Consider the following 20,136-nt stretch of genomic DNA (forward strand, 5'->3'; position numbering starts at 1 on the left):
GTACTGATGCCTTAGGTGTTAGCTTTTATGTTTTCCAGATTCTGCACTGCATTGGTGTGTAACTCTGAACTCCATATGAAGTGTCAGCAAGTTCTCCTCACAGCTCAGGCACACAGAACAATCCTTTTCCAGCCCCACAACCAAGGACACCCTTGCAGCTTCAGGCCCAAAAAGTGCAAACAGCAGGGAATGGAGGAGAGCAACCTGGGAGGGTGGGACTGCACAACCTGGAGCTGGAATTGGGCAATGAACCCCAGTGTGGAAATGGACCCAAACTTATAATAAAAGTGTGAAAACTCATGACACACTGTCCATCTTGGGTCCATCTTGGGCTGAACCATGGCCAGGTTCTTGTACTGCCCAAGATGTATCCTTTGAAGGCCTTTTAATAAATCCCTACTTTATTAAAGTATTAATTTAGTTTATTCATAGTCTAGTTTATTAAATCTCTGCTGTCTAGCCTCTGTTCTAGGGAGCCTCTCAAGGCATCAGTAGGAGCAGCCCGGGCTGGAGAAAGCCTGGTGCCCACCGAGCAGGTGTGAGCCAGGTGTGTGCTGTGTGTAAACCAGGTGTGCCTGAAGTACTACGAGTACGAGTTCATGGAGCTGGCGTGCCAGTGCCCCGCTGTCGTGTGCTGCCGCTGCGCCCCCACGCAGAAAGCCCAGATCGTGCGGCTGCTGCAGGAGAGGACGGGCAAGCTCACCTGTGCCGTGGGTGAGTGACAGCCACCAGCGGGGGCCACGCAGAATGGCAGCTGCCAGTTCTTCCCTTTGAGCGAGCAGTCTCACGTTGTAGCAGCCACAGGCCCTGCGAGGCCTCCCTGGCTGTCACTTGTCTAAGATAAGAAATGCCGAGCCATGATGACTGGACCAAAGCAATCCCTCTTCTGCCCTCGGACCCTCGTTATCTCTCTGTAAGACCATGGGTCATATTCACCCTGACCCTGGCTGCTGGACATTTTCAACACCCCTGTACTCTATATAAACCCCCACTTCTGCCCAGTTTGGCAGAAGAGCTGTCACTGGAACCCTTCACAGGAGCTGCCAATAAAGACACTGCTGTGGAACCTCACACAGCCTTCTCCTCTCTCTCCCTGCATCTGCCCGGGGCACCTTAGCAAGCAAAGAGCTGAAACCACTGAAGAGCTGAATTCACCAAATGCTGATCTCACTTAAGAGCTGAGCTGCTTGCTAAGATTGCCTGAGGGAGCTGGACAGGTTGTGCCTGTCAGCCCAGTGCTGATAGTCCAGGACAGCTACAGCAGCCAGGGTTGGACAGACCCCTGGAACCCAGGGGTAATACCACACCTCCTGGAAGTGGTCATGTAGGGAGCGGTGGTTTTGTGGGGCGATAGAGAAAATGATGGAAATTTTGCACGTGGAAATTCAGTGCCAAACTCCTCATTACCCTTTCGGGTGGCATCTTTGCAAAGCAGAGCTTGACCCTCATCTGTTCGAGATTAACCACCACTGTTAATCTGAGCTGTGTTGCAGCATTGTAGAGGTAATGGTGCCACCTGCAAGTGAGATACATCAATCACTGATCTGGGGGTCTGTTAAAACAAAACTTAAGAGCTTAAATTCATGATTTCTGTTTAAAATCTTGCTTTTATTGACTGGGTTAAGTGTTTCTTACAATATTCCAGTGTGCTGCAGACGACTTTGGTGGGGTTGTCTGTTGCCCCTGTTGCTTAACTCCCAGTTTTGTTTGTGCTCTGCCCTGCAGGTGATGGAGGGAATGATGTTAGCATGATTCAGGAGGCTGACTGTGGTGTTGGAGTTGAAGGAAAGGTGAGATTACCTCATCTTTAATGGGAATTTCTGTGGCCAGTTTTCAAGCAACTCTTAAATGAATCCTCAGATATTTGTGCAAAAAGGGGAACAAGCTCCCACAAGAATCATCATCAGACCAGTAACCCTATAATGAGAAATAATTTGTCTATAAAGGAGACTACTGTTAAAGGGAGTTCAAATTCATTATTTGGTTATTGGCAGAATCCCTGAATTTGTACCCTCATGGTTAGTTTTGGGGGTTTCTGATGCTCCAGGTGCTGGAGTTATAATTACACTGATAAGATACACCCTACATGCACAATTAAAAACTGCTCAAATTAGTTTGCAAAACAAACTCTGGGTTAGAGCTCTGATTCCTGCACCTGGGACTGTGTGGAGCTGCAGGACTGGATTGGCAGTGGCAGACAGACTCTGCTTGCAGTGAGCCAAAATTTTGTGAACTTTTGAGGCTGAGAATTTGTTCAGCACTGACTTGATAGGAGTGTCACGTTAACATGTGTGTTGTGAATCAGAATCCAGAGGTTGCTTAGAACTGGAGGCCAAGGTTCAAATGGGAATTCTCCTCATATTTTTGCTCTTTGCTTAAAACCCGCAGTGGAAGGAGAAGTACTGAGGCAATGCTCTCCCTCACCTAACATACTGCAAATATTCCTGGAAATTCTGTCAGTGATAACTCAATAATAACATGACGTTCTTTGTTTCCAGTGCTGAAATGGTCTCACTGTGCTTCTCCTCGCTCTTGTTCCCAGGAAGGGAAGCAGGCATCGCTGGCAGCTGATTTCTCCATCACTCAGTTCAAGCACCTGGGTCGTTTGCTCATGGTCCATGGAAGGAACAGCTACAAGAGGTCTGCAGCCCTGAGCCAGTTTGTGATCCACAGGAGCCTCTGCATCAGCACCATGCAGGTAAATGGGCTGCCAGGAGGGGCTTTCCAAAAGAGGTGGAGAAGCCAAATCATAAAGGAAAGGTCCTGTGTCTCATTTGGAATGCTGCTATTTCTTCTCCTGAAAGTTTTCATGGGTTTGGACTTGAGGTTGTTACTTTGATATGAAAACACATGAGAAAATTCCTGGTATTGGACAAATAGCAACAACTGCTCCAAAGGAATAAAAAGGGTTGATATTCCATTAGTCTGTCTTCATTTCAGGAACTGGGAGAACCCACTGTTAGAATGTTCCAGTTTGAACAGAGTGTATTTTTACACAGTATTTCAGTGTCTAAAAAGCTCATTTCTTTTCTAGGCTGTTTTCTCATCAGTGTTTTACTTTGCTTCCGTTCCTCTCTACCAAGGCTTCCTCATCATTGGGTAAGAGCTCACTCTTTACTGGCAGTGAGGAAAACCTCTGCACAATGGACACTTTTGGGCTGATTAACATGCAAGCCATGCACATCTCCACTCTGCTCACAGCACTGCTTCAGGAGCTGGATGTGAGCCTTGTCCCCTTCCAGTGCAGACACTTGCAGAAACCTTTCCAGCAGGATGTTTGTCATGTTTGTGAAGCAGCCCATCCTCCAGGAATGTTCCTTTGATCCCAGTAAGAGGGACAGCTGTTATGGGCTGTTGTCTGCACAGCAGTGAGAGGCAGTGCCCAGCTCCTGGCAGTGCCAGGAAAAGAGACACCCCAACCTCAGTTCCTGTCCAAAAACTGTCTAAAACAGGGCATTGCAACTGTAATCCCAGTGTGGCTTTTTATTCTTTCAAGTACCTAATTTAAAAACCAGCAAATTCACCTCCATTGCCTTCTGATGCAAACAGAATCAGACCTGAGCTGCAGAGCAGACTTTGGATGGGCATAGGTCAGTCCTTGGCTCCCTTAAGAACCCACTGCAATCCTTGAACCAGTCACTTGTGTATGAGTGTTCCTGATCAAAAGTCACTCAAAAAGCCAATCCTGATGGGTTTTCCCTACCTGCAGAACTCTGGTGTGCTCCATTTGCCAGTTTTTATAATGTGTACGTTTTTGGGCACTTAAAGAACATGGTATTTCCTTTCTGCAGCCTAGCATTTGTTTGCTCATCTCCACCTGAGATAATTTACTGGTCTCCTGCCTTCTTCCCAGGTACTCCACAATTTACACCATGTTTCCCGTGTTTTCCCTTGTCCTGGACAAGGATGTGAAGTCTGAAGTTGCAATGTTGTACCCAGAGCTCTACAAAGACCTTCTTAAGGTATGGGAGACTCTTGTTTGTGTGCTTTGCATGAAGGCAAGATCCTCATCTTGATTTGAAACTGTAAATGTGTGAAGTTATATATATATATTGCCAGGAGATCCAGAGCTTTATCAGGCGTTTTCAGGCAAAATTCTGTTAAAGTCAAATTTCAATCAACAGGTAGAACAAGAATTCCTGGCAATTGTTTATTGAATGCTGCATAAAATGCAATTTATTAGAAACGGCTGGGCAAGTAGAAGTTCCATTCTGTGGGAAATTCTAGGGATTTAATATTACCAAGTTGTTCCATAATAAAGGGAAAAGAGAAATTGTTGGGGATTTGGCACTGTCCTGAAGCCAGAAAAGGAAGAGGGGAAGGGATGTGCTCATTTGATGGAGGCAGGGGGTTATCCCAGAGTTTCTTCAGTAGAAATTTGACTGGAGCATGAACTAGAGGTTTGCTTGCTGTGCCATTTTTGTAGCTTTAGCATCTAAAGGTCCTTCTCCTTAAACAAAGAAAACTTTATTTTATGTTTACCATAGAAATATCAGGAAGGTAAATCTTGTCTTAAGCTCCTTTTAAATTTTTTTTTCTCCCTCCCTGGAAAACGTTTCTAATAACTGGGGTATGCAGCCAGGATACATCTTTCTTAGCTGGAGGAAAGGGTGGACTGAGTCTTCCCCAGATCCTTTCCCTCAAGGATTCCTGTTAAACAGATACTCTGAGAAGCACAGCCTGTTTTTCCAGAGCCTCAATAAGTCTCCATCTGGTTTCACTTGGATGTTGTCTCTTATGTCATAAACCACTAATTCTTCAACCATCCTTAGGCCTGGTCTAAACATAGGGGGTTTTGTGCTGGTATAGCTGTGTTGGCTGGAGATGGAGTTTTAAAATCTATCTGCCTTCAATATGAGGGTGATTTGTGTGTGTCTAGAAATACAGTATTAATGTGTTCACGTCGATGTGTGTGCACACATCTTCTGTTTCACAGTACGGTGATTGAACTCCTGAGGCATCTTTGCACTGAATTAATTGTGTGTGCAGTGGGGGCCACGTTGTGCTGGGGGGACCCTGAGCTTTCACAGCCCCTTCATGCACCCAGAAAAATGAGAATAAAGGGGCACTACCTCAGCATTGCTTGATTTGTTTTATTTTCTTTTCCAAAGCACTTTCCAATTATCTTCTTAATTTCTAAGTTGATCAATAAGTGAATTTTCATAAAAGAAAACCCCAATGGAGCTTTGTCTTTTTTCCCCCACCCAGGGACGACCGTTGTCCTACAAAACATTTTTAATCTGGGTCTTGATAAGCATTTATCAAGGTAAGAAATCAACTTTGCCTTTAGATGTTGTAGTGTCTGTGTGGCTATCTAAGTTTCGGTGTTGCTGAAGTTAAGTAAGGCACGAAATGAATTTCCCAAAGCATCCTTGTGGTGATGAATATATGTTTTTTTTTGTCTCGGAAAATGTCGGTAGCGTTGCCAAAGGAAAAAATTATCTAAACCCAAATATTGGCAGTAATTGGTCAACCCTGTGATGCAGAATTCAAAGCATTGTGCCTCTTCCCTCAGAACCATCCACTCTGTGCAAGTTCCTTGCAGTGTGCTGCATTTACCCCATCTGTAAAGCAGAGCTCATCACTCTCCCTCCCCTTCTTTTGGGAAAAGTTCTCCAATCTATGGATTTTGCAGGTTGTTGTCGACATGGAAAATGCAGCATCTGTAGCCTTCTGTATTTTATCCAGGAATGGAAGTGGCAAGAGTTCTGGTTGCTTCTCAGGCATCTGTGATTCAGGGTCACAGTCGAGCTCACGTTCTTGATCATATCTCATACACTCTAATTAGGCTGCTAAAGCAATTAAGTAAATGCCTTAATTGCAATGCATTTTCAACAATGGATGTAGTAATTTGGGTATATATCTAAGAAAGTATTTTCTTTCATTTTGTCTTTTTTTTTTAATCAATTACCCTCAAATTCAAATTCTCTCTATATGTATTAATCAGGGAATTTTAGAAAACAGGTCAATAATGTGGAGCTGAAAGCTGAAGTGGCAAAATTCCTTGTTTTCTCTTTATCAACAAGAGTGATAATAAGGGGTCAAGATAACCAGGTAATTCTTACGGATTTAATTGACATTGCCATCCTAGCAGGGAGCGAATTGAGGAGTCTAAAATCTCTGTTAGCTTTATTTTCTGAAGTCTATCACAGGCATCCTGCAACAGGGATCGACAGCTTGGGATGCTGAGTAACACAATGGCAAAGCCAAGGCATTGAGAGGACACTCCCAAGTGGTGGAAGGCTGCAGCCAGAGGGTGATGCACAGGGGGAAAGATTCCTCCTTGAGCTAAGAGCACTCTCTGGTTACAGGGTTTGGTTAAAGTGACTTCACCAGTGCTGTGCTCAAGAACCAGCAAACAGCGGCCAAACAACGGGGCCAGTTGCTAGCAGAGATGAGCCCGACCAAAACTTGAGCAGTCCCAAAGTTTGGAAAGTTCACGGCTGGGTTTGAACTCTGTGGCTCGAGCTGGGTTCCCTCACAGGTTTTCCCTTCCGGAGGCGGCCTGAGTGATGGATGTTGGTGTGGATTACTCACATGAGTTATTTGTGCAGGTGGCCTGGAGGAGCCCTGCCAGCCAGCATAGGAGCACAAACAATGCCTCGTTAGCAGAGCTTTAATGGGATTCTCTTAGGGGGAGGTGTAAAGGGGAGAGACCTCGGCCCAGGCAGTGCAAATTGAGCCTTGCTTGTATCCACTGAGCTTTTCAACACTTGGCTGCCTCTTGGCACCGAGGCAGTGTGGTGGGATATAGAAGAATTTGATATCTTTTAGCTTCTGACTAGTGACCAAGTGCTTTTGTGGGAGGATAGAGTTTCATGAAGTTAGAGATCTCCAGTTGCCAAAACAGCATGTATTAATTTCCTATCTCCACGTGTCTATGAGCATGATAGACTGCTAGAAAACTTTGGGTACCTCTGCTGTAACTTTTCCCTGCCTTCTCATCAGTTCTGTCTCCTAAATAGTAACTGATTCGTTGTCATTACATTCATCAGTTTTCATGAAAAACAGCCTCAAGATAGGATTGTTTCAGCCTTTCCAAGACCTAACTGTGGGTTTTAGAGCTGAGCCTGGTGTTTGAAACAGTTCCATTCCCTTGCAGGTAGCATCATCATGTATGGAGCACTCCTCCTCTTTGAATCCGAATTTGTGCACATTGTTGCCATTTCCTTCACGTCCCTGATCCTCACCGAGCTGCTGATGGTGGCACTGACAATCCAGACGTGGCACTGGCTCATGATCGTGGCCGAGCTGCTCAGCCTCTCCTGCTACATCGCTTCCCTGGTCTTCTTGCACGAGTTCATTGGTGAGGTTTAATGCTCTCCTCCAGTCAGTTCATGGCCTGGATGGTAACAGGACTGAAGTGAGCAAAAGGCTCGTGGTGGGGCCAGCAGTAGAGGCACGGTGGTACCACAGTAAGCTCTCTGTGATTTGAAGGCACTTGGAAGATATTTTATGGTTTCTTCCCACAGCAAAATGCTAGAGAAGGTAAAGGTGGTCAGCAGAGTGTGCTACCCAGTGAATCTCATCCATTCTTTGAGCTCCAGCACGTGTCACCTGTCTCATGTAGCAGTGACCTTTATTTCCATATGGGAATTTGAGATGGGAGGTTGAAGTCTCTGCTGTTGGATTGAAAGATTTGGTCTTTTAAACTGGGAGAAGGAGCTGCCTCCTAAAACTTACCTTATTTTATCTGTTCACTGGGACCATTTTCTTACGGTTTTGGTTGTTGGTGTTTTAGTTCCCTGAAGCAGAGCTAATTCTATTCCCTGGGCAGAGGAGGAAGGGTGAGGAGTTCCAGATTCCTCAGTAACTGTTGAGTTGCAAATATCAGAGCCATGGGCTTGTTCAGTGTTCACTCAGGAACCACAAGATGTCACTGCTCCTTCCATAAAGCTCTTTCCTAACTGAAGGCAACAGGGATCACTTCCCCAGGCTGGGTCTGTCTCTTGCATGTGGTTATACCAGTTCCATTTTGAACGATGCTTTAACTCTTTTTGTAAAGGTTCTGAGGTGTTCTGAGTCAGGAGCTGTGTTTGCTGGGCTCAGCCAAGCAGCAGAGGCAGCTCCCAGAGTGGGAGGACACGCAGTGCTGGGCAGTGCCAGGAGGATGTCCCTGTTTCAGGTGGGGTTTGGGAGGGCAGTTACCTGTGAGAGCCACGTTCCGTGCACCCCGCTGCTCGGCGCATCTCTGCATCTTCTGGGGAAGAGAAGGGCAGAGCAGTGAGGAGCCAGGTATCATATGAGCTTTGGTCTTGGAGGTGGGGCAGCTTTAGGAATTGTAAAATCATAGAATGGCCTGGGTTGGAAGGGAGCTTAAAGATGATCTGAGTCCAGCCCTGTGCCGTGGGCAGAAGGAAGCAGTGGTGGATTTTGCTGCTTTTCTGCACCCCTCCCCGTGGTTTTGACTCCGTGCTCGTTTCTCCATGCAGATGTTTACTTCATTGCCACCTTGTCGTTCCTGTGGAAGGTCACTGTCATCACCCTGGTGAGCTGCCTGCCCCTCTACGTCCTCAAGTACCTGAGACGGAGGTTTTCTCCCCCCAGCTACTCGAAGCTCACGTCCTAGGGCTGCTCCTGGCACACAGAGACAGACATTGCCCAGGGCCCAGAGACAACCCCCAGCTGTTCCCACAACGAACACGTCCCGTCCCTGCCTCAGGACCCCGTGGTGATCTCTGTTACCTGCTGCTGTAGGGAGAGACTTCCAGACTGCCCTGGAAGAAGCTAACGCCAAACGGGAGTGTTTGGAGGGTGGAGGCTCTGAGTTCATCCAGTTCTTGGCACTTTTGTTCTGCTCAGCTGGGGTCCAATGCATGGAACTGCGATGGCAATGGGTTTCTCTTGCATGGTTCAAAGTCTGTGGAAGCTGCTACCTGACCTTGGGATTTACATTTGACAATTTAAAGTGAATTTTTTAAGTGTCTGCGCTGTTCTTTGCATTGTGTTACCTTTTTTTAAGTTTGTTATTTGTCTTTTTGATTCAAGTAGTTACATTCTTTTTACATCTTGGAAATCCCTTAATGTAGGTGATGCACTACCCTGCTGACAGCTGATTCCTGATTTATGGCATGTTGTTTCCATAATGGGGCTCCAGCCTGTCGGATCTACACACGCTGGAGAATCTGAGTGTGCCTGAGATTTTCCTTCCGTTGAAATGTGGTCACCCCAGTGATTTTGGAGGTATCCAGCCATTGATAAAGACAGGGAAGTGGTAGCTCAAAACCAGAGAATTCAGTTTTGTTTAGCTTTTGTGCTTCCTGTTAAAAGGAGCAGTGACATAATAGTTTTACTCTGTATTTATTTGTGTAGGAGAAAATTATCTAAACTAAAGCAAATCCTCTTTGGAACAGAACTTTGCAGTTGATCATCCTTGAAATGTGTCGACAACGTGAGAAGAGACTCGTACTGTTCTGCAGACAATGTGGCAGACGTGTCTTGAATCCTTGGAGACTGAAAGGAGAGGTCACAGAGCTGCTACTCCTCACAGCTCCATGAAATCTGTTTCCTGTTAGTGTGAAACTTTGAGGATGAGCTGCAAATAAGCAGAGGCATTCCCAGGTGGATGTTTTAATGACATGCTCCCTGCAGAGAGGCAGTTTTTGGAGCCTTGCACTCGCTTGGCTCTAAAAACCAAACCTGAATCACAGGAGTGGGTTCATACAAAGTCTTGTGTGCAGAGCAAATTTATGTGGTTTTAATTTTCAAAAATTAAACTCAATGAGTTCTGCCATTATTATAAATTTTGGTCCATGTGATAATATCATGAGGAGAGCCACACATACTTGGGCTTCTCAGTAGGACAGAGACTTACAGGGACCTTTTAGAGCTGGGTTGGTGCATCAAACACGGATGGGCTTTTAGTGGCAGCCATCCTTGTCTGAGGCTCTTCAGTCTGTGCTAAATTAGTTGCTTGCTGTCTTCTTCCCACATCAGAGAAACCACGGGCAGAGCTGGCACTGCTTGGTGCCCTTGTTCCTGGGCTCCCTTCTGGGAGGTGGGCTCACAGCCTCCTGTGAATTAATTAATGCCGTTTCGCCAGGAAAGTCCATAACATTGTCTTCATCATGCCTGGATAGTGTTGGCCATAATCACTGTTCTGGAGTCCCCAGACAGCATTTCACAGAATCATGGAATGGTTTGGGTTGGAAGGGACCTTAAAGCCCATCCAGTGCCACCCCTGCCACGGCAGGGACACCTCCCACTGTCCCAGGGGGCTACAAGCCCTGTCCAGCCTGGCCTGGGACACTGCCAGGGATCCAGGGGCAGCCCCAGCTGCTCTGGGAATTCTATTCCAGGACCTCCCCACCCTCAGAGGGCAGAACTTCTCAATATCCCATCTAATTTGCTTTCATTAGTTTAAGTGCAAGAAGCAAGAATTCCTTTTGTCCCCAGGTGGTGACTGAGCAGCCCAGTCCCCGTGGGCTCTGGTGCCCAGCCCTGCCCCTCTCTCCTGTCTGTTGGTAGTTCCATGTCCTGCAACAGCAGCAGTGCCAAGCTACTGTGTGTAAATATTTGAGACATATAAATGGTAGAATTCACTGTTTCCTCAAGTCAATACAGTTTACACTGAGTGGACCATATTTGCAAACTATTAGCTTACACCAAGAAAGGGAGTGAACTGTGATTTCATCTGTATTTATTGCATCATAAGTTGAGCAGCATATTTAGTAGAGTTGATAGTGATCTAGAGCTGTGTTTCGGGGTGTGGATTATGTTCTTTGCAGTTTGTGTTTTTGCACAAGGTAGTAAATCCAGAAGTCATTTCTGCCTGGATATACACTACATTTTTTCAAAGCAGTCAGAGACTAAAACTGCCATCTAACAAACAGCAGGAAAGAGGAACACTTCCATTTTTCAAGTTCAGCACTTTATGTTTGCAACCCATTTCTCTTAAGTTATTTAAAAATGTTTTTAAAAGAAAAATTTAATACACATGTTCCTATTTACTGTACATTAAAATAAATGGATTCTCTGCTGGAAATTTCATCTTTTCCTCTAGTATGCTCATAATTTGTACTCTTGGGGAGTGAAGCATTGTTTTCTTCTTCTGTGTAGTATCTTGTTTGTGGCTTTAGTGTTCTTCCTCTTCCTTTATCTGTGTGGGTTGTGCTGTAGCAGTTCATGTGTGACCTGTGAGCTTTGGGGCTGCTCCAGGTGACTCCCCGGGTGCCAGTGGAGTCTCACCGTGCTCCTGCTGCCCCTGGCTGCCACCACCCCGTGCTGAGCTGCTGCAGGGTGGGGTTTTGTGGCACACTCTGTTCTCTCCCTGCACCTCTGCAGCAATTCCAGGTGTGTCACAGCCCTCTCTGTCCCCTTACCTCTGGATTTCTCTCCTCTGCAGAGCTTGTCCTGTTCAAACATTTGTTTAGCTCCGCTCGTGGGGCAGTGGAAACCCAACGTTGTGTGTTCCACAGCCTGTGCAGGGTCTGATGAGAGCTGGCTGATGAGGGGAGGTCAGGACCATCCCTGGTGTCCACTGGGACCATCCCTGGTGTCCCCTCGGGGTGAGCACTGTGTGCTGGGGGCTGCACCAGGCGTGTTCTCCTGTGCTCCCCAGAGCTGTCCCAGCCCAGCCCCGGGACAGCCTCGGCCTCTGGAGCTGCCTGGGCAGCTGTGCTGGAGGTGAGCTGGGTTTGTCAGGGAGCCCCAGGAGTCCCTAAAGCTGCTCTGTGGGGTTTGTGTGTGAGAAAGCTGCTGCAGCTCTGCTGCATCACGAGGCCCTGGTTTGCACAGGCAGAGCTCTGTGAACCCCTGCCTTGTGCAGCTCAGTGTCCCGAGCTGTTCCTGTGCCACTGGGCTCATCCCACAGTGTCTGGGGCCAGCCAGAGCCCACTTCAGCAGGATGGGCTCTTTATTTATTATTGGTTCTTTCAGAAGGGTTAAACTCTATGATTTGCATGAAATCCTGTGGTTCACAGCTTTGCCAATATGGTCCATTACTACTGCCTACGACAACTTGTGTACTTATATGCCTTTGAGAACATTTTTAATTGTTAAAATTGTTGAAAAAAATCAGTGTTAATTTAATTTTTAATAGGGAAATGGATTCTGGTGTCAAAATGGTATTTACTGTGATGCTGATGTTTTGTACCTGTCATCCAGCTAAACAACCTGTAAATACCCTGAGTCAAGAGAAACATGAATGCCAATTATTTATTGTTCTGTGGAGTTAACATGTCGCAGATGTGTAAGACCTTAAAAGGGAATATTGTAAAACAAGGTGGAAAAAATAAATTTTATGCAACTTCTTTACTTCACCCCTGTATGATGCACCTGGTTAGTCCTGGCATGATCAGTCCCAGATGTGTGGGAATTGTCAGGACGTGGGGAAGTTGTGTGCCTTGAACCTGTGTGTGGGAAATTATCTCCAAGAAGTGATCAGAGCTGCTTCGTTAAATTCCTTTTTGGTTTTAACAGGGGTGGTCATTGCTGCTAGCAGCCACTGCTGGGGATGAGGAGGGAATTCCCATTGGAACACAGATCTGTCCTGCCCTGGGAAGAGCAGTGATGCAACAGCATTAGGAGCAGCTACTTTGGGCATGTTCTCATCCCTTGGACATCTGACTCAGAGAGTGGCTCGGCACGAGAGCAGTCCCAGGGTCAGGAGCAGGGGGAGAGGCAGGATTTAACACTGAAAATTCTGCACAGGGGAAACGTCAATAATGGTGGCTACAAACACAGTGCAGCAGTTTTCTACCAAAAATGTAATAGAGCCATAAACACTCTTAAAAAAAGAAAATTAAGAGTGCAATTGGATAAAGTAAATCTCTAACTTGGGAGACTGTTTACTGAAAGCAGTGATAAACTGTCCCTGGGATCACTGACCATCTATGGGAGTGTTTCTTTTAGATTCTATAGGACACAGACGCCCTTTTTCATGACTAACTTTTTTTGGTATAAAGTAGTTAATGCAAATATTAAATAAACCATTTTTGTGATGCTTGCACACATCAAATGAATGGTCTAGACTCCAGAAATCACAGGAACAGACTTTGCTCCCAAGTGTTACCAATTTCCCACTCTGAATGGGTTACATAAGCCCTGGCTAGTGGTTCCTTTAATTTATGGATGGTTTCTTTTTAATGGTGAAATGTGTAATTAAAAAAAGCTAGAAATAGTTTTTCTAAACTCACTCTGGAAGGGAAGGAGAATTTCAGCAAATTTTTTTTTTCACCCAAACATTGCATAATAGTAGAAATGTCAAAGATTTCCGTGGGGTTTCATTCCATTCTTCATGTGGCTGTGGTCATGCAAGAAGTTTGAACACTGCAGGGGCTGGCAGATTTTTGGAAGATCACACATCCTGGGGTAAGTTTTTACCAAAGAATGCCAGTGGCCTTGTTTTCCAAACTGGGCTTGTGTTAGACACTGGCGTGTCTCTGGTTTTCCTTTTTTCTGAGGAGAAAGAATAGGTGCTGGCTGGAGCTGGGTGTCTGGCTCTGAGCCTGGTGGAGCTGTACAGGCCTCCCTGCACATGAATAATTTGGGGAGAGGAAAACCTCGTTGAGCTGCTCTGTCCTCACCTTCAGCCACTGGCTCTTCGTCCCTGCATTGCTGTGGCATTAAATAATTGTCTTACATCTTCACTAGAGGGAGGGAACAGCTCCTGTTCCCCTTTCCCAGCTAGGAGATGGGGCCAGAGAGAACCAGTGGTCTGGGCTGGCCCCACAGGCAGAGCACAGGAACTAAAAAAAGAATTATTTTTTGGTGATAAGATTTTCTCAGCACCTTAAACATGGGAGTCAATCTTGCAGGAAAGTTCCTTCTTCCACAGAGTATTTGGATGTCTGGTTTTAAATGAGAAATGTGATTGCAGGCTCTAAAAACCTTCTGATTGGGAGTGCTGATAAGCCCCAGTCCAAACATTTCAGTGGATTCTCTTCTGTCTTCTTCTGGAGCTGCAGACCCACATCCCATCTGTGCTGAACGTTGAGCGTCAGTGCCTGTGGGAGCTGTGAGACTCCGGTGGGAGCAGCAGGGGAGGGAAGGCACCTCTGCAGCTGCACAGGCAGTCCAGGCAAACCTGGAGTGTGCCAGCACCGAGTGCTGCTGCTGCTCAGGGGCACTTTCAAAGCTGATGCTGAGGCTTCCTTAGGCCATGAGCATTTGATGGCCTGATCTGGGTGCTGTGGGGCTCTCTGGGTTACGTGGTGCATCTCCGAAATTTTGCTGCTGAAATTAAAGTTGATGAGCCTCTTGCAGGATCTGGCTGTGAGAAGAATGTCCTTCCCTCTGCTGCTCTTCCTCCCTTCATGGCCCAAGACCTGAGTGGGCTACAAAAAGGGCTTCAAAATCACTGCATGGCCACTTTAACGCCTCCCTCTCTTGGCTTGCTGGAATTGTCCACGTAAGGCAGAATGTTGTCTGCTCTTCAGATTCTCTCAGAAAGGAGGAGTAACAAGAACAAGCTGTGCAAAAGAATTTAACGCAGTAAAGATGGGGGTAATAGTCATTCTCATTTGTCCTTTTATGTGAAACAGATTTTATTTTAAATGTACACTCTGAGTAGCTTAACCATACCCAGAGAGCTGTTTACCAGGGTAAAAGCAGAGTCACCCACAGGATGAACTGAGCATGAGTGGAGGTGAGCGGGCTGCACTGAGTGGTGGTGCTCAGTCAGCTCAGAGCTCACCTTGGTGGCACTGGGACACAGGGGTGTCCTGCCCTGTGCTGGTGGCAGCAGATTGGCTCCTGTGCTGCACAGCTGCTGCAGAGAGCTGTGCTGCAGGTGTGGCACTCCTGTGCCTGCCCTGTGCTGCCTCTGCTGGCTTTAAAACCTCACCTCAGATTCCTTTCCTACAGATGCCACCAGCCTGTGACAAAAAGTGATGCAAATTGCTGTTGACCAGGACTCCTATTAAAAATAAGAACAAGTCAAATTTCCCGTAATGGTCTCACTGAAGCATTTCCCTGCTCCAGCAGCAGTGGTGTCACTGCCATGGGGAGAAGCTGCACTCAAAAAAACTCTGGGAAAGGCAAGGGAGGCAGAACTCCTCTGCACCTTTGTATTCTGAGATTAGGGTTTGGAATAAAAAGGCACATTTATAAGGAACAGCATTCCCTCTGTCAGATTTTAATACATGATTTTTCCTAGAGACGCTCCAGAAGACAAATTGTGAGTGAAATTCTGTTTGCAGCACTGACCCCTGAGGAGAGGAGCTTCCCAAAGCAGATGGAACATGAGCACGGGGTTGGTGTCTCGCTGGAAGGCCCAGGGCTGATGGAAAGGATCAGGCCCCACTCACCCACCCCTCACACACTCCTCGGGTTTTGTTCAAGCCCCAGCTGAATTCTTGCCAGTGCTCGTTACTGAAGAGTGGAGCTAATTCTTACAAGCACTGTGTTCTCTAAATTGCCTTCAAAGAAAGGAACTTCTTGTGTTTCCCAGGTGAGTGCCAGCCACTCCCTCCAGCGCCGAGGCGTCCCTGTGATGTCCCCAGCCAGGAGCCCAGGTCCCTGTGATGTCCCCAGCCAGGTTCCCGTGTCCCTGTGATGTCCCCAGCCAGGATCCCATGTCCCTGTGATGTCCCTCACCAGGATCCCAGGTCCCTGTGATGTCCCCAGCCAGGATCCCAGGTCCCTGTGATGTCCCCAGCCAGGATCCCGTGTCCCTGTGATGTCCCTCACCAGGAGCCCATGTCCCTGTGATGTCCCCAGCCAGGATCCCATGTCCCTGTGATGTCCCTCACCAGGATCCCGTGTCCCTGTGATGTCCCTCACCAGGATCCCATGTCCCTGTGATGTCCCTCACCAGGATCCCATGTCCCTGTGATGTCCCTCACCAGGATCCCATGTCCCTGTGATGTCCCTCACCAGGATCCCGTGTCCCTGTGATGTCCCCAGCCAGGATCCCGTGTCTCTGTGATGTCCCTCACCAGGATCCCGTGTCCCTGTGATGTCCCCAGCCAGGATCCCAGGTCCCTGTGATGTCCCCAGCCAGGATCCCGTGTCTCTGTGATGTCCCTCACCAGGATCCCATGTCCCTGTGATGTCCCCAGCCAGGATCCCATGTCCCTGTGATGTCCCTCACCAGGATCCCATGTCCCTGTGATGTCCCTCACCAGGATCCCATGTCCCTGTGATGTCCCCCACCAGGATCCCGTGTCCCTGTGATGTCCCCAGCCAGGATCCCGTGTCCCTGTGATGTCCCTCACCAAGATCCTGTGTCCCTGTGATGTCCCCAGCCAGGATCCCGTGTCTCTGTGATGTCCCTCACCAGGATCCCAGGTCCCTGTGATGTCCCCAGCCAGGATCCCAGGTCCCTGTGATGTCCCTCACCAGGAGCCCAGGTCCCTGTGATGTCCCTCACCAGGATCCCGTGTCCCTGTGATGTCCCCAGCCAGGATCCCAGGTCCCTGTGATGTCCCTCATCAGGATCCCAGGCCAGTGCTGATTTACACAGCCCCAGCTCATCCTTCCCTCCGCTCCTGCTGCCCCTCCAGGCCTGAAGAACAAAATACCACAAAGCCCCCGGTGAGGGCAGGGCCTGCAGGAAGTTCCAGGTGTTAAGGTGCAATAAAGGCTGCCACGCTTGGCTGAGCTGGGATGGCAGGGCCCGGCCCAGGCAGGCCTGACCTAATGCAGAGGTTTATGGAGGTGGCAGGTAAGGACTAATTATAGCCCCTGCACTCCATCACGGGCTGCCTTGTCAGCTTAACTTAGGGACTGAAGTGCCTACGGTCACTCGGGGGCTGCCTGCCCCCCCTCTGCATAACTGGATGCAGTTGGCTCCTAAAGAAACGTGGGGAGTAAATCTGAGGTGCTGAAAGAAATACTGCAGCAGAAATGACACTGTGGGGAAGGTTTTATATGTGTTGGGGTGAATTAATGAATGGGTTTGGGGGTTTTGGAGAGAAAGAAAAACACAACAAACTTTGTGCACAAATACATAGTTTAAAATATATTCTCTTTCAAACGCCAGCTATTTTAACAACAGTGTAAATCAGATTTTACAGACCACATATTTCAAGTATGAAGTTCATTAAATGTGTGAAATTCTAGATTAGCTGCCGGGTGTGGCCAGAGCCCCAGTAATGAATTGTAAATTCTGTTCAGGATATAATATCAGATTCCCTTGGTCTGGCGCTGATATGAAAGGACTAAAGCCACCTTTTCAAAACAGTCATAACCTTTCTTTATTATCTTTATTTAGTTTAGCCATCATATGATATAATGAATGACTGCATCAGTGTTTCCATCCTGAACCTAATGCACAGGTGTTTAACTTCATTAATTTGTGGGTTTATTATTATTAAACCAACTTATGTCTGAATGTAACTGAAATTAATGCTATCAATTTATACACATTTTCTGCCAGTGCCCTGATAGTGGGTGGTTGGCTGTCTTTAGACTGAACAATATCACTCTAAAATACAATTCCCTTGGAATTTGTGTGAAAAAAAATCAATTAATTAATGATGCTGTTCTCATTCCATAAGCCCTTCCATGAGCTGGGAGCAAGGTAGCAAAGGGATCAGATCTCCCTTGTGCTGCTGTGTGTGCAGTGACATTTAGGGACAGATCTCAGAGGTGTCCAGCTCCACTGGACAGAGCAGGCAGGACAGAAATCCGGGTGGAGCTGCAGGGATGCCGTGGCTGGACCCAGCACGTGCCTCTGGACCTGCACGGCCTGGCCTTGTTGTTTCTTCCTCTCCCTTCCCCTCCTGCACCACCCAAAGGGAAGGAGCTTCACCAGCCAGTTCTAATCCTGCTAGAACCAACAACGGGCATTTTCCAGGGCTAAGCAGAAGAATCGGCACCTCTCACTCATGGCTGTTGGTTGGAGACCTCTCCCCAAAGCAGAATTTCCAACGGTAGATGAAAAGCAAGTTCCCATTTGGAGGGAATTCAAGCAGCTCTGGGTGGGTGGATTCCCTGGGCCGGTGGAGCTCAGGGCAAGATCAGACACTCTGTAACTCAGCCAAGGGAGTGAAAGGTTACTGACACCCGCGGTCCCAGGCTGTGAGGATGCTCCAGGCCCGCTCGGGAAGGGGAGGGAGCTGCCACATCGCAGGACCGGGCGCTGCCGGGGCCGGGAGGGGCAGTGAGGTGTGGCAATCCTGCTCGGCCCCGCTCTGCAGCACGGCACGGACGCGTGCAGGCTGCTCCGGGAGCCTCGGGCGCGAGGGCACACTCGGGGAGAGCAGTATTTACTTTGGAAGGGCGAGCAGCTTTTGTCAGAAAAGCTTATTGTTGCTGTGAGACTGAAATACCTTCTGCAAGTGGAAAACAGAGATGTCTCCATGAAGTCTCTGATGATAAAATCCAGGCAGCTGCCCCAATGGCCTGAGAGCACATCCTCAGGAAGCCTTGATGCCTTATCTCCTAAAGAGCATGAGAAATAATAATAATTTAAGAAAATAATGGGTTTTATTGCCAAATGCCTGCGTGGAGCCAGGCAGGGAGGCTCATCCTCCTCAGGGCAATGCTGTGGGCGGCTGCCAGGGGAAGTCAGGGACCCCCCCCCGGGGCCGGGACCCCCCGGGACCCCCGGGACCGCGGCTCCCCAGAGCCCCCGAGCCCCCCGGGCCGGCCGCCGCTCTCCCCGGCCGCCTGCAGCTCTCCTCTGCCGGGCACGGAGCTCCTCGCTCGGCCTCCTGGGCTGCGAGCCCGGCGGTGAGCACCGGCCGGGCTGTCCCGGGGACAAGTTCAGCTTCCAAATCCACCCCCCCCGAGCCAGGGAGCTGCTCGGGGTCGGGGCCAGCAGATGCATCTCTCCCTGTCCCCAGAGCCAGGCATCTGCTGGGCACATCCCAGAGGGTGCCATGGGCATGGGGGGGGAGCTGGGTCGGTTTTTGGGGGGTGGGGATGCAGTTCAGAATGTGCCCCTAAAAGGAAGAGGAAGTATTCTCCTAAAGAGGGAATAAATAGCTAAAAATATTAGCTATTAATAGCTCCCTACCTCCAAAAATAAAATCCCTTAGTGATACCAAAATAAGAAAGCAAAGGAAAGTCGGAGGTATTTGGCCTTCCTTTGAAAAAGGCGGCTAAAAATAACTATATATATATAAAAATCTCTCGTTTCTAGGGAAAGTCTCTGCCCCCGCATCCAGCTTGCACAGTTATATAAGACTTGAACTACATCCCCCTCTCCTCCGCGGCCGCTCACAACGCGCTGGAGCCGCGGCCAGATGGAGAAAGGTTCCGTCAGGAAAGTTTAACTCAGCGGGGAAGCTGCAGCCAGTGGAGGACACGATTCTCTCGCTGAACTCTCCAAAAGCCTTGGAAATCTTACAGTTGTGTCATATGCTGGTTTGGGGAACGCTGGTCCGGAGGCAGCCGCCAGCCCTCTTTCACTTCTTTATTTATTTATTTCTTTTTTTTTTTTTTTTTTTTCGCGTTGCACCGAGTTTAATTTGGGTAGCAGGATTCAGCAGTTTTAAGTTGGAAAAAACTTAGTGGAAGAAGATATTTTAGGAAAAGCCTGTCATGTGAACTAGCGGGAGCCGATCAAACCGAGCTATTAAAAGCAAGACATTGTATTTTTAAACGGTGCAGCCTAGGGCAGCCAACCTGCGTGCCCAGAACCGCGGGCCGGGGCTGCTCCCCCGCGGCAGCTCCGCGTGGGCGGAGGCCGCGCTTTCCGTCGGGGTGGCCCATTCTCCGCTCGCTCCGGGATCCCCTTGGCCAGGTGCCCCCGGCTTGTGGCCCCCAGTTTGCCCCTTCCCGGCTCTGCCTCGCCGCCCCCCATCGCCCCAAGCCCCGTCCCCGCTGCCCTGGGCGCTCCCCAGTGCAGTTCCAGCAGGAGGGACTGGGGTCACTGGTCAGAGCCGCAGCGAGGAGCTGGGGCGGCGGCGGGGGAAGCTGCGCTAATTACTTATTTCTCCCGACTAGTAATTAATTAAATTCGTTTTGCTCTCCACGCAAAGCAGCAGCTTTAGGAAACCTCGGTTTCCCGGAACCGTTCCCAAACAGGAATCTGGCGAATCCGACTGTGCTGCTGCCGGTGGCGGATGCGCTCAGAGCCGGCGGGGAGCTCAGGTGTGCCACCCGTGCCGGGGATTTGGGGAGCTCAGGTGTGCCACCCGTGCCGGGGATTTGGGGAGCTCAGGTGTGCCACCCGTGCCCGGGATTTGGGGAGTTCAGGTGTGCCACCCGTGCCCGGGATGCGGGGAGCTCAGGTGTGCCACCCGT

The 20,136-nt window shown here is 48.6% G+C and overlaps 1 protein-coding gene across 2 annotated transcripts in view; it reads left to right on the plus strand.

Moving 5' to 3' along the window:
* The window catches only part of ATP9A (ATPase phospholipid transporting 9A (putative)), a 50,969-nt gene extending 38,709 nt beyond the window's left edge, over positions 1–12,260 (plus strand). For both annotated transcript variants that reach the window (XM_053958583.1, XM_053958584.1), the window contains exons 21-28: positions 570–714; positions 1,726–1,790; positions 2,543–2,698; positions 3,035–3,099; positions 3,854–3,962; positions 5,209–5,266; positions 7,103–7,306; positions 8,433–12,260. In XM_053958583.1, the coding sequence (XP_053814558.1) occupies positions 570–714; positions 1,726–1,790; positions 2,543–2,698; positions 3,035–3,099; positions 3,854–3,962; positions 5,209–5,266; positions 7,103–7,306; positions 8,433–8,569 (939 nt within the window). In that variant the 3' untranslated portion in view covers positions 8,570–12,260. The remainder of the gene's footprint in view (positions 1–569; positions 715–1,725; positions 1,791–2,542; positions 2,699–3,034; positions 3,100–3,853; positions 3,963–5,208; positions 5,267–7,102; positions 7,307–8,432) is intronic.
* Positions 12,261–20,136: the final 7,876 nt, after the last annotated feature.

Source organism: Vidua chalybeata, chromosome 17 (assembly GCF_026979565.1).
Source record: "Vidua chalybeata isolate OUT-0048 chromosome 17, bVidCha1 merged haplotype, whole genome shotgun sequence".
In the NCBI taxonomy this organism is placed as follows: Eukaryota; Metazoa; Chordata; class Aves; order Passeriformes; family Viduidae; genus Vidua; species Vidua chalybeata.